General features: G+C 39.9%; 1 protein-coding gene across 2 annotated transcripts in view; it reads left to right on the forward strand.

The window, feature by feature from the left end:
- Nucleotides 1-6901, forward strand: part of atrnl1b (attractin-like 1b) — a 159955-nt gene extending 153054 nt beyond the window's left edge. For both annotated transcript variants that reach the window (XM_058406078.1, XM_058406079.1), the window contains exon 29: nucleotides 4606-6901. In XM_058406078.1, the coding sequence (XP_058262061.1) occupies nucleotides 4606-4730 (125 nt within the window). In that variant the 3' untranslated portion in view covers nucleotides 4731-6901. The remainder of the gene's footprint in view (nucleotides 1-4605) is intronic.
- The last annotated feature ends 7662 nt before the right edge of the window (nucleotides 6902-14563 follow it).

The following is a 14563-nucleotide window of genomic DNA, read 5'->3' on the forward strand; positions in this document are numbered from 1 at the left end:
TAAAAGCATGGTGGACACCTCACTGCCTCTCAGTGCTAACACTCAGACCTATTTTTTTTTTTTAAATCAGCAACAGATTGAGTCACAAATCCCATCTAAAAACAGCATGTGCCCACTTCATGTACTGTATCAAGGTTCCTGTGAAAGATGGAGGGACTTGCCGTAATATTGACTCATTTTTGCCATCAGTTTCCTGTTTTCTTTTTCCTACAAGTTTAATTGCTTAACCTTGCTCACTGAGTTTTTGTTTTGATATCTTATCTTTTAATGTATTTGCTTGCTATAATGAGGCATCCAGCTCAGTTATGATGAAGTAGCAGTTGGAATTAGAAGTGGTCTAAAATGGGACCATGCCAGAATTTTTAGCAAATGGAGACATGCTGTAGACATATTACTAATGGGTTATTATAGATTTGTCAGAAATGGAAGTACGTGACTGTGCATATTGACATATTTACATAGGATTATTCAGAGACACCTGAGCTCAGACAGGAAGTCAGCCAATTGGATCTATGCTGGTGGTTTGGTGTTAGCCATCTCCTCTTACACCATAGTGACTCACCTCACTCTTGGTCTCTTGGTCTCAATGTCTCTGGTCTTGGTTAGAGCATCTCTCCCAGGCTCTGTGGCTGTTTCTTGCATGTAAACCGAGACAAAGACTTGACATTGACGGTTGCTCCCAAGTGTTTACCAGTGGAGTCAGTGACGAGAATCTGAGAATCTTTACTTATGTGCAGAGTCTTTTGTTCCATTTTACATCATGCATAAGCACCATCAGTACTTTATATTTTGTTGGTGGAATCAAGCCCTTAGGTTTCATATTATTTGCACCGTTATGGAGGTTACATAAGGATACTTTTAAGACAGTGTGATGGTTGTGATATGCTGCGCAGTCTTGCTTAACCTTTAGATCAAGATTATCAAAAAAGTCAGGGGTGTCGAATCATATCCGAAAAGGGCCGGTGTGGATGCAGGTTTTTTCATTCCACTCAAGCTGGAGCCACACCTGAGTCCACCTGTTTAATCAACTGATCTTGGCTTTCAATAGACGTAGGTGTATCTTCTGCAAACCTGCACCCACACCAGCCCTTTGTGGATGAGATTGGACACCCCTGCTCTAAATTATGCCTCTTCTGTTTTTAGCACTGAAAGGTCTTGGCTAGTCATCCAGCTCTTCTAATTTATCAAGCTTATATGTAATACAATTAAAATGAAGGCACTGAAGTCAAACTGCAATTTTATGCTCTTCTATACCAGAAAATCATGTTAATCCATGAACTTGGTGCAGTGCTGTTGCTGTAGAAGCCTAAGAAAGGTTTTTCTAACCTGGCTACCAATCATAGTGCTCACAAAAAGATGTTAAAACTCTAAAATATACAGCAATTTTTAATTTAGTTGAATTTTTTTTTTTTGCAAAATACAATACAATTCAAATCTTTCCTTTAGGTGCTATTTTTGAATACCTGCTTTAATAAACTTTTCAGCTGTAAGTGATGGCGCTGGCAGAATGATGGTGTATGCCAGAGAAAAGCCGGTCTATCCCTCCCTCTCACAGCTAGCCTGTCAATCAACATACTGCTTTATGAAACCTCAACTCAGCTTCCTCATCACAAACTGACTGATGTGGAAAAGTTGCATCTCTTCTAATAGTCCTGCTTGACAAGCATACTGACTCAAAATGGATAACAGCAGCAGCTACTACTGCCATTGTGCAACAGCAGAAGAATGAGCTTTTCATAGTGAAGGGCGGCTGTTTCATGTTGTCTTGTTGTGCTTTGTCATTAGAGGCAAGCAGAGCGAAAGAGGCAAAGAATATTCTCTGAAATGGCAGCTAGTGCTCAGCAAATATCTTTGTCCTGTCACGGCTAAAATAGACCCATTTCAGTACGTGATCTGTGCTTTTTAAATGTACGACTCTGTAGAGCTGCATGGGTGTTAAAGTAAGTCGGTGTGTGATTTCAGAGCACTGTCAGAACTCAGAGTCCCCTCCGAGTAGACATATCACAGGGTGGAATTTTAGATTGTGTCTATTTCTATTATTTCCATAATCTTACCCAATGAACTCAATAAGCTATCAAATACTTAGCCAAAATAGCGGAGATCTCAGTCTGCAGATGAGAAGAAACAGGTTTCTTTATTCAGAGATGCAGTCGATCACATTCATTTCTGAAGAGAGCAGCTGGTCTAAAAAAAACCCCAAAAATTCCCCTCTTCTTTCTTTTCCAAATTTAAATATTTCCAGCAATTTCACCTTATGTTCAATGTATGGCTACTTTAATCCCTCCTTCCTTAATTTACATACTTAATATATTTTCTTATTTGTCCCGATACCGCCCCTTAATTAAAACATCCTCCCCTTGATGACATCAATGTTCCTTCTCTCAATGTTCCCCATAATTTCAGACTTACTTGGAAATTCTATCTAGAAGGGCACACTTCCTTCATTTGACCGCAACCTTTTGGGTACATGATGTTTACAACAATGTGCACATACCTACCTCGATGTTTACAACGATGTGCACGTACCTCACGTACCTTGATGTCTGAATTTAAATGTGCTTCTCTTTTACCTATTAAGTGATGCTGATGCTGATTAGATGCTGTTATGTCTGTCTTCTCTCACCTGGGTGACTATTCTGGGCCCTGAAAATCCCCTTACTTTCAAACTTCTCAGCACCAAAAAATCCCCTCTATTTCACCCTTCTCAGCACTAGTTCTGCATGATTATTATAAAAGTTATATGTGCATTAATCGAAAGCTCAAAAACCTGATATTGTAAAGGATATATATTTGATATATTTGCATTACTCAAAAGCTAACTACTAATCAGGAGCTAAATAATTTTGATAGATATTTGATATTTGATAGATAACCACTACTTCTAGGCAGAGCATTGCCATTTTAAATCTAGGCTAATGTATGATGTATGATATCTATGTAATTTCTCCGACAGCACAGTGCAGTCATGTTGGCTGTCATCACCATGCAGCTGCACATCTCCCACTACCTATCATGAATACAACACTGTTTTATTCAGTTGTGTGAGCTGCTTGCAGCTTTATTTGATCACTCGCTGCTGTAATGTACTTGCAAACGATTCAGTCAGCGTCATACGACACCAGAATCTTCACTATAACCTAATGATCCTGCAACACTGTTATCATCATGTGCTTCCTGTTGATCGCAATACAATACATATGTACTGCAACTTAAATTAAGTGGGAAAGGCATCCGTGATTTTTAAAACTTTGTGGATTAAGTTAAACATCAGCAATATTAAAAGCAAACACTGATGTTTGCATTGTGTCAGCTTCTGTTTATTTCAAAACGATGTACAAGGCTTCAGGTGTGAGGACCAGCACCAGGTCACTAATGCTAGGATTGATTCTCCAAGCATCAGAGCAGAGGAATTGTTCAAACATACCTGCAAAACAGCTTGCAGCATGGACTGGACTTTAGCCCTCAAGGATATGATTTGTGCAATCATGTTTTTTTTTTTTTGGCTAGCACTTAAGGTGGAAAGTGTGGTCAACTAACTGTTTTGGTCCCATAAACCACAAAAAAAAGAAGCAAGAAAACATTTTGATTTTCTGAGATTTTTGGGAATCATAACATGTGCACTAAACTGGACACTGTTATGGCTTCTTGGCACATGTTGACATTTTCTCTACTCTAGTTCGTGATGGCTAATAAATCAAATAAATTGAAGTAGTCTGGAATGGCAGACTTAGAGTCAGTTTGTTCTTGGATGTAAATCCTGGTTGCTTGGAACAGCCATTGGCTTCAGCTTGGCAAGCTAAATTCAATTCATTACGGCCAGCCGTTTCTGAAGTAATTAATTGTTCCTCTCAGATAATTGTATTGCTTAAATAGCAGGGTGGGAGCTAAACCAGGTCATGGCTGTTTTGTTTTGGGCTTGATTTGTGAGATGGCACAGTGAGAAATGTTCTGGGGATTGTGGCTATGGCTCTTTCCACAGCCTCTTTCCACTGAATACTGGCATGAAACAGCAGTAGGGCATACTGGGCTCTGGGCCAAGCTCCCTGTACCAGAAATGTGTGAGGGATATCCCACAAAGCACAAATCCATGATAGATAAAAAAAAAAGATTGTGTACTCAGTGGAATTGTTGCTTTGTTCTAACATTGAATCCATTAATGGGAAAATCCAGAATCTAGTTTTTTTTTTACTCAACTGTCTCAGATTTGGTTTTTCTTTCATCAATCTGGAGAGTTTGAAACACAATTATTATCAAAAAAAAAGATCTCAATCATCGTAGCTTCACGGCATCATTTTAAAGCATTTAATAATGGCTAATAGACAAAGTGGCCACTATAAGACCTGTCCTCAGACCTTTAAGACTGCTAACTTGTGTTAATGCATTTTTCTCTTTCTTTTCTCTTATTGTGAGGTTATGACCTTGTATTTAAAAAGTACAACAGTTTTTCTCAATAACAAGACCTTGTTTACACACCCTCTGCTGCTATTAGTGGTGTTTGTTTTCATATTATGGTAATAATTATATGCAGTCTCTTGCTTGGTATGACTGGAAACCAGCAGCTATGTAAACTTGCCCTTTCTTTCTCCTGTTTGTGTGTTTCTGCAGGTATTGCTATAGCGAGTGCGCTGATCGACACATCGCAGCAGAAGCCCATGGATTTTAAAGAGAAGAATCCAGGCTTAAAGAACCGCAAAGCTCTGCCTACAGCTCACCAGGGCACCTGTGTGTGAGGCACATGCCCTCTGTGGCTGCCATCTTACCTGAACTATCCTTTTCCAAAGAGCTGTGCTTTGTTCCACTGCTGTGGGCCATCGGCAGCATCTGTTTCACAGAGAGGCCCCCGGTGATGGGGTTTTGCTAGGTAGCAGAGTGCTTTGTCCTCCTTCTCCTCCTCCTCCTCTTTAACACTAAACCTATATTCAAACTCCTCCAGCACGTGGATCTCCCAACACATTTCACTATTCCTTCTGCTGATCAGCTATGTCTAACTAGAAGTCTTTTCGGACAGAGCAAAAACTTTTTCGAAAGTTTCAAGGCTCTAGTGGGGACATCCTTAACCAGCTTCATGGTCTTCTGAGCTGAACTGTAATATGGAAAAAAAACAACAAACAAACAAACAAAAATGCCCCGGCCTGACTCCTCCCACATACAGCAGTCAGACTGCCGTGCCTCTCATCTGGTTTGTACCTTATTAGTCAGTGAGGACAGAGGAATCGCAGAGGAAGGAACTGCTTACCCGGCGGTTGAGCCTTTCACAGGTGACATTATAGACTTTTGATGGTATTGTATATGGGTGTAAAGCCCGTCTCTTTGCTTGCCAAGTACACTCTGTGTTAGCTAAAAAGCTTCTTATTTACCATTAAATGCATTTGTAACCGGTTGGGCTTTTCTATTTCAAATCCAACAATTCTGTCCTACGTAGCACAGAAGAGCTGTTAGGTTTGTTTAAGCTAATGAAGTTTTGCTGCTGGTATATATATATATATATATATATATATATATATATATATATATATATATATATATATATACACACGATTTGAAAGAAATCGACCATGTTTGACTAAAAAAAAAATAACATATATTAGCAAAGTTTCTATGTTTCATCTGTCTGCTATTCTCGCAAAGCTTTTGCATGACATACACACTAGATGCTTTAAAAGTCCGAAAAAGAGTCTTTATTGATTTAGCCTATAAAACAGTGGTTGGAAGAAAACAGACAGTCGCAGGCGTCATCTGCCAGTCCTAGAAACCGACGCCGATGTGACAAACTCACTAGAAAGAGATGTAATACAGTGACTCAGTTGTATAGAATTCTTATTATATAATGCTAGCGAAAACACGACTAGGGAAGCTTTTGTCTTAATTTTTTCTTGTTTGTTTTTTTTTTTGTTTTGTTTTGTTTTGAGAACAGCTTGGTACTGATTGAAAACCGGATCGTCTTGTGGTAAAACATTTCTTTGTAATGGATTGTCAGTCTCTTACGTTTCACATATTGTGAATGCAGCAGATGGACTTTGGTTAAGGACACTGTTGAGCCACTTGAGGCTTGCAGTGATGGAATTTATCTCCACACGCTTCATCCAGGTCTCACAGAAATCCCACCAGGACAGGCTTTTTTCCATAACCCATGCACTTTCTCCCTCCAGCTGAGAGCGAGCCATTAGCAATATTACCGATATAGGACCTGAGGAAGAACGCAGGTGAGGAAGTGTACAGCGCTCTTCCCCTCATGTGTTTGTGGAACCCACAAACATGTCAAATGTGAATCACTTGCTTCTTCATCTAGGTATTCTAATGGTTTTGTTCCCATCTGTTTTTTTTTTTTTGTTTTGTTTTGTTTTGTTTTTAATAAAGAGCATTAAAAGGCCACATTTCTTTTAGGTCCATCCTTTGTACAATACCCATTGTGGTGGTCATGATGATGATGATGATGATGATGATGATAATGATAATAAACCATGTCTTTTACAATGTTTGTGAAAAAGAAATGTTAGTTTTGTTTTGATAACTGATTCTTGTGTAATACCTCTGTTTTGTACTTTAGTCGTTGAAGTCCTGTATTTAGCTTTATTAACCAGTTTTTCTTATTGTGCATACAGTTGCAGTTTATTGCAGCTGTTCGAGGAGACTACTTTTGGGCATTTGTAGTTACTTTCGGAAGTCTTCTGTGAACATGAATGATATTTTGATCAGGTTTTTTTTTTATTTCAAGCCTGCTTTTGAATGCAAGTAGTTGTATGCCGTAGGAGCACAATGTACAGTCCCATTACACAGGAATCTCACTGTAAAGTGTCACAAAATGTGGAATATGAATGAAACACTCATTCTTCAGTGCATATCATTCATCTTCAATGTATTTTAAAGATGGACTGAAAAATAAAACACATGATTCATAGGGCCACTGATGTTTTGCACTTTTTGGGTTAACTGAAAAATGAAAAACTTTTCTCTTTTATTTTTCCCACTTGCAGATTAAACCTAATCACTGTTGCCAGGTCTATGATTATCCCACACAGCTGAGATGCTTTGAACTATAACTGTTGAGGGTTTTTTTTTTTTTTTTTTTTAAATTGTCTCTGCTATAGATTTTGGCCACTTTACATACATTGTGTTAACTCAAATCATTTATTTTCCACGGAAACAGTAAATGCATTAATAATGGGTTTGTGATTAGAATGTGCTTTATTGAGCTCCTGAGTAGCGCAAGGGGAAAACATTTGAATAGCAAATCTAAATCCTGTCATTGCCAACCAGAACTCGATGGAGGAAAATTTGACAGTGCTATCTGGGTGAGACGGATAACATTCTCTCTCGATGAGTATCATCTACGTTCACTGAGCACTTTATTATGAACACTATACTTATACTGGTCCCAACAACAAGTTGGTGGACAACTTTTCCTTTGTGTTATTAAGCTGGATATAGCCAATAGAAGATGGTGAATTGGGACCATGAAGGGATGCTGTGGCATTCAAACGTTAATTAATTGTTACTAACAGCCCAAAGAAACCTAAGAAACTTTCCTCACTCCATTATAGCATCTCCACCAACCAGCCTGGACTGTTGACACTGGAGTCAGTGGAGTCATGCTGGTGGTGTAACTGTCTATTTCGGTTGAGCCCTATATCCACTGCAGCCTCAGCTTTCCGTTCTTATCTGACAGAAGTTGAACCCGATTGTGGTCTTCTGCTGTTGTAACTCATCGGGTTTAACATGTTGTGCATTCTGTTTTGTTTTTCTGCTCACTACAATTATACAGAGTGATTATCTGAGGTACTCTAGCCTTTCTGTCAGCTCGATACAAATCTGACCCCTCTCATCAACAAGGCATTTCCGTCTGCAGAGTCGCTGCTCACTGGATGTGTTTTCTTTATTGCACCATTCTGAGTAAACTCTAGTGACTGAAAATCCCAGATCAGTAGTTAAAGAAGCACTTAAATCAGCCCAAATGACCCCAACAATCATACCATGCTTAAAATCACACAGATTTCATTTTCCCCCTATTCTGATGGTTGATGTGAACATCAACCGAAGCTGCTGGCCCGGATTGTATGCAGTTGCCAGATGATTGGCTCATTAAATAATTGCAATGATGGGGAGGTGTGCAGGCATTCTTAATAAAGTGCTCAGTGAGTGTATATGGTCTGAAAATGGCAGATTTCTTATTGCTGGTGTATTAGGCAGTTTAATGCAGATCAGGCAGCCTTGAGGCTAAACAACATTCTTGTGATATTGCTTTGCTGTTCCAAAGACAAAAACGGAACGTCTTTAACCTGACTGCTCAGCGTTCATTATTTGTAGTAGAAATGAGTGCATAAATGTCTGCGTCTTTTGTTTTTTTTTTTTATATACTTGATATTTCACACAGAAGGTGAGTTGACTAGAGTTTTGGGACATTCTGTCTCTCCCTCAATTACTCAGACCTGTGTACCTCCGTGCATGTGTGTCACTAGACTCTAATTAGACGGGGAATCTGCTCAGGTGTAAACGTTGCCCAAAGTGACAGAGACTGAGTGAGCTGTCACTGCTGACTAATGTTCATAAACACACTCCGGGGAGCAGTGTGAATAACTCAATGCACATTTGTGGATGTGAGTGAGAGGATGTGTGTGAGGATGTGTGCAGCCTGTTGCTGAAGAATGACGGAAACAACCTAAACACTGGGCTGTGTTTCACAGGCTTTGATTTCACACGACGGGGTGGTAATGGCTTACAAATGTGCTGCACACTCTCTGGACACTACGCTGCAGTTTGGATGTTAACTAAAGCTAAACAGAAACAAGCTCTTAAGTCTTTAGTGTCTTAAAATTGCCCTCGAGACGCAAATTACAGTGCTGCTAACAAGACGAAGGTTCCTGTACAAAAGTATGAACTTGACGGGCGTTCTGCTAAAGCATAGAAATTCTGAGAACTTGAGAAGATACAAATAGACACGCTATCAGATGGAATTAGTTTTCTTACACAGTCCTGTTTTTTGTGGGTATATGGTAGGTTAGTGTTGAAGGTGCTGGCCTACTGCTCAGAAGCTTGGGAGTTCAAATCCCAGCTCCACCAAGCTGCCCCTGAGCAAGGCCCTTAACCCTCAATTGCTCAGTTGTATAATATGAGATAAAATGGAATTCGCTCTGGATAAAGGCATCTGCCAAATGCCAGAAATGTAAATGTTTTGTACTAGCGCTGCATCTCCAACGCAAATCACATTTGATGTTTCCCTTTTCCGTATTACTAATGACCTTTGAACTAAGAAAACGTAACACAAATGGCAGAAAGTTTAAAAAACAATTATTTTTTCCTGAAGGCCAGATACCTGTTGTGAAGACGTCAATTTCACCTAAAATCATTTTGTCATTTTTATTCAGCTCAGTGTAAAACCTGACCCTGAAGTTTACCTCATACATGATCTTTTTGGCCAGACTATTAACATACATTAAAACACACACATTAAACTCTGTCTGTAATGGAGTTTTGCATGTGCTCTATTGGCTCATATGGTAGTGCATGAAGAAGAAAAAAGAAAGAAAAGCTATTTCTTGTTTGATATGTGTGTGTGTGTGTGTGTGCACATTTCTCTATGACTGGTTGGCGCTCTTTGATTACACCATTTTTGATGCTCCTCTTCAGAATACTCAGCTAACAGCTGCTGATAGAAACACGCAGCGTTTTGCATTTTGTCTTGCCGACTGTCTAAAAATTCATAAAACATTCAGATGGAAATGCGTCTTTCTCTCACTGTCTCTCCTCACCTCCTTTTCGGGAATGAGGATCAAATAGCATTTCCATGGAGATGAATCTGTCAGTGGCAGCGCTATAACTCACAGTGAAGTGTCTGTTCCGGGTTTCTGTATGTCTCGGATGGATGTGTCAGCAGACGAGTGGAGTGAGGGATCCCTCTGCTCTTCTAGCTTCAGGAGGAGCCCACTGTAAATCAAGGTGTCTGCTACTAACATTAAGAGATATTAATGAGTGTGTGGCTTACTGCTAATACAGAGGGTGAGACAGACACTGAATGATGGCACGGCTATATCACTTATCTCTCAGTGCCCTAACCACACGGAGCTGTAAATCTCTCTCTCTCTCTCTCTCTCTCTCTCTTTTCTGTATAGCAAATATGTGAGTGATTTGTGGTAAGCTGTTTTGGAGGTGAAGCTGCTTTAATTGGAGAGCTCTTTTCCCTAGCAGTGAATCCCTTAAATCTGTTCTACAAAAAATACCAGCACATGATCTAGCAGTGTTTTCTATTGGTTTAAATCAGCAACAGGTTCTTGTTTCAAGCCTGATTGCAAAGAAGAATAATGAATATTAATGTCCAACTTTTTTTATTGTAGCAGTGAATGAATACTGAGGACTGCTTTATGAATATTGATTAGTGGGTGGAGTCACTGGAAAAGTACTGTACATAGACATGAGGTGTTTTGTCATGATGTAATGTACACTACCAGTCAAAAGTTTGGACACCTTCTAAGTCAATGTTTTTTGTTTAGGGATTTATTTTCTACATTCTAGAACAATACTGGAGATTTCAAAACTATGAAATAACACACATGGACTTAAGTAATCCATATGTAATGACAACAAAAACCAGTCAGTTGTTATTTTAAGACACGAAGGTCAGGTGTTCTGGAATAGTTCTTGCAAGAACAGTATTGTAAGGTGCATTTGCAAAACCCATCAAGCACCATGATGAAACTGGCTCACATGAAGACCATCCCAGTAAAGCAAGACCAAAATTTACCTCTGCTGCAGAGGAGAAGTTCATTTAGAGTTACCAGCCTCAGAAATCACCAACTAACAGCACCTCAGATTAGAGCTGTTATGAAGGCTTTACAGAACATCAGTAGCAGACATATCTCAATATCAACTGTTCAAAGGACATTATTGTGTATTTCAGCCGCCTTCAGCATTGTTTTACAACGTAGAAAGAAATAAACATCAGGAAAGACCATGGAATTAGAAGATGTGTCCAAACTTTTGACTGGTAGTGTACATAATATATGTTCATTCTCATTGCAGTCTAAATAATATTTATGGGACTGGTGTGTGTGGGAGGGAAAATAAGAGCCGGACAGTGACAAAACAACTTTTAAGGTGTTATATATTTACAAAGACCTTTGCTCTCATTCAGCTCTATGTGATATTTTTAAGGCTAGTGACAGAAACAAGAGCGCCCAATTAGGGGGAAAAAAATGAATCTAGTTCCAAATTTGGTTAAAATTTCAAGCAAGACATTCTGGCCAGAGGAGAACACAAGAGTTGAAGCTAAAGCACATTTACTCAAGCACCCTGTTGAGTATTTGATGGAAATGCCATCTTGCTGAGCAGTATTTTACCTAAGAGCGTAGGCTGAGCAGTCAGTTCCTGTGAAGTGAAATGTGCTCGTGGTCAATCAAGCAACAACTCCTACATAGTAATTTTCCTTCTCTCCTCAGGTTGTACAAGCTCTTCTTTGGATATTGCATATGCGCTTAGCTTGCCCTTTGTTCTGCTTTGTTTTCTGTCAGCGCTCTCAGAGGCTTCTTTATTCCAACTTTTGTGAACGTCTTCTGAACTCGAGCCTCGAACTCTGGTGGAAAATTGACAAGCAGCTGACCTTGCTGAGCAGATAAATGCCCCGGCTCAGCCCTCACTGTGCTGCTGTCATTTCTTTCCTAACATCTGGTCTTTTTTTTTTTTTTTTTTTTTTGCTAGCAGGCTGCAAATTACATAGCCGTAGCTGATCTGGTCACAAAGGCTTTGCTTATCCTCCGGCGTTTTAGTTGCCTAAAATGAGCATGGAGGATGTGCAACCATACACCCTCATTATTCTTGTTTACAGTAACAATAAGTCCCTTGTGAGCTTCATGTGTCCTGTGTCTCTTGTCCAGGCTTTACTGACCTCCTGACTATCGGCAGAGCTCACCCCCCACCCCACCCCACCCCACCCCTCCTTTTAGATTGGTGCTTGTTTCCAGGATGCCTTATGATGCTCTGTGGCTCGTTGTGCTTGGTGAAATCATAGCTTTAGAGGTGAATGGGTGATATGTGAGTAGTGATTTTCACAAGAGCTGCTCAGAATCTCGATCAATTTAGCAATTTGCATTCACATTGTGGAAGGTTAAGATTCCTTCATAGCTAAAGAGTGACATTTTCTTTTTCTAGAGCACTCTAGCTATTTCTCTCTATCCTCTCATCTGTAATTGTCACCTGATCTTTTGGAACTTTGTGCATGAAGCAGAAGTAGTCACTCGAAAACAATTTGAAAGCTTTCTCAGACTCCCCCCCCCTTCCCTTTTATTTCCCCCCGCCAGGTTTTTTGCAGATCTATTTCAACTGAGCTTCACTTGCCTTTCTGAGCACATCTCCTTCCATCTGTGTTTCTGTGTAGAAGGAGTGAATGGCTTTCACTTTTTAGTTTGGAGTTTGCAGAAATGGGGTCAAACTTTGTCACCATTATCAGTAAGTCAAATCCTTATCCCGGCTTATTACCTGTGCCCTTCTCCAGCTCTGAGGAGAAATCATCTCAGCACACATGTTTTCGGCAGATCTCTCAAGCCAGATACACACAGCGTGACATTTACTGCACACAATAACATTTAAAAAAAATAAAAATAAATAAAGTAATGTTTATGTTGGAAGAGGTGCTTTTCTGTGAAATGGTAAAGGTGAGTGCTGCAGCAAGGGTTCGGAAGAGAGTTCTGTGAAAACGTGGGCGATGTCAGGCACCGAGGTCAGAGGTGAAGTAATTAGCTATAATTTCCTCTCTCATACCACAGTACCACTACATTACGTTATCTCTCGTGCTTGGCTCCTTCCCTTTATTTGAAGAAAGTCATTATCTCAGGGCGACGGGTCACTTTCTCTCTCTCTCTCTCTCTTTCAGCTTTGAGGTTTGGCTGTTGCTATTGATAGACTTGTACAAAGAAATGTATTTCCTTCTAATCAGGGTTGCTTTCTTATTGAACAGCTACCCAAGATAAACCAGGCACGTTATTCATTTGTTTGCTACCGTATCCTTTTCATTTGGTTCCACAGCTCATAACAGAGCCGATGCAGATCTGGCAAGCTGTGCAAGTACAATGGAGCATTTGGACTCCACACAATAGTCTCGTAAGATCATATTAAATCTTGCCTCTGGTTTCTTTTTCTTTTCTTTTTTTTCATGTTCTTGAAACCATTGCTTCAGTGCAGTGTAAACAGTCTGATTTCTACTGTCACTTTCGCTCCTGAACAGCCAATAGTGACAGAGATGCAGAAATCTCTGGGATGTCGGTCTAAACTTTCTAAACAAAAACGAAGGTCAGAAAGACAGAAAGTGTCAGCTTTACCTGCGTGGCCTTAAAACTCTTTTTTTTTTAATTAAATTTTTTTCTGCCACCTCATGAATGTGTTCACACATGAAGGTCATCCAACTATAATCCTGACTTCACAAAGTCATTTTTGGTATTAAATTGGTTTATTTTGTCCAGATGTTATAATTAATTAAATATATATAGATATATATCCTTTCCTTTCCTTCTTCTTCTCCTTCTCCTTATCCCTTCCTTTCCTTTCCTTTCCTTCTCCCTTTCCTTTCCTTTCCTTTCCTTTTTCCTTATCCCTTTCCTTTCCTTCTCTTTATCTCTCTCCTCTCCTCTCCTCTCCTCTCCTCTCCTCTCCTCTCCTCTCCTCTCCTCTCCTCTCCTCTCCTCTCCTCTCCTCTCCTCTGTCCATTCCAGTCATGTCCTGTCCGATCCTGTCCTGTCTTGGGACATCATATTTTGCACCACGCTTTTAAAACTTAAAAAAAGTTTGGAACAATTAGTTGACTCCACTATGTATTAAACCCTAGTCCTGTAGTTTCCTATAGATATTCGGATCTGATTAAGGTGTGCCACCTTTAAGAAAATGTTACAGACAGGTGCACAGTTACAAAGCCCTTTAAACCTATTTCCCAATGACAGAGTACAGTATATCCAGCAACGTGTGTTAAAAAAGGAAAAAGCCAGGACTCCGTCTGGCACTCAGTTTATGTGAAGGGGACAGGCTGTGTCCTTGTGTGTTATTGTCCCTGTGGAACAAACAGATGTGATCTGACTGACAATCACTCTGCGTCCCTATTATCGCTTAATCCTGCCTGCTCAGAGTTAGACTTAACACAGGCTGATAAGCAGAGCAGGCAGACCAGCACTGAGGCAGCACCGAGCCACAACAACACAACTTTATAATCCAGGTAACGCAGAATAAAGCCCAGAGGAACCAAACCCGGAAAATGTCCCGCTGTGTCCAGGTCTGCCAGTTATAAACACTTTTCCATGTGAAAGTGTGACAGTGATATAATAATCATTTGAATATTCTCATGTCTGCCAGGGTTTCCTCCACATTCTCTAGTCTTATCCAGACTCAGTGTATTTCCACATCAAGGCCAGTGCTTCAGATCCATCGCCATATTGACCGGTGCAGTGCATATCGAAGTTTTAATGTGTAAATATTTATTGAGGTTCTAGCTATTATTGATGTATAATCTGTATTTATGGTGTGTTCATGTTGCTACTGATAAAACAAATATTGCTTTTTAACTGCCAGGGAGACAGAAATTGAGTCAAAG

The sequence above is a fragment of the Hemibagrus wyckioides genome, linkage group LG13, assembly GCF_019097595.1.
Source record: "Hemibagrus wyckioides isolate EC202008001 linkage group LG13, SWU_Hwy_1.0, whole genome shotgun sequence".
Taxonomy (NCBI): domain Eukaryota; kingdom Metazoa; phylum Chordata; class Actinopteri; order Siluriformes; family Bagridae; genus Hemibagrus; species Hemibagrus wyckioides.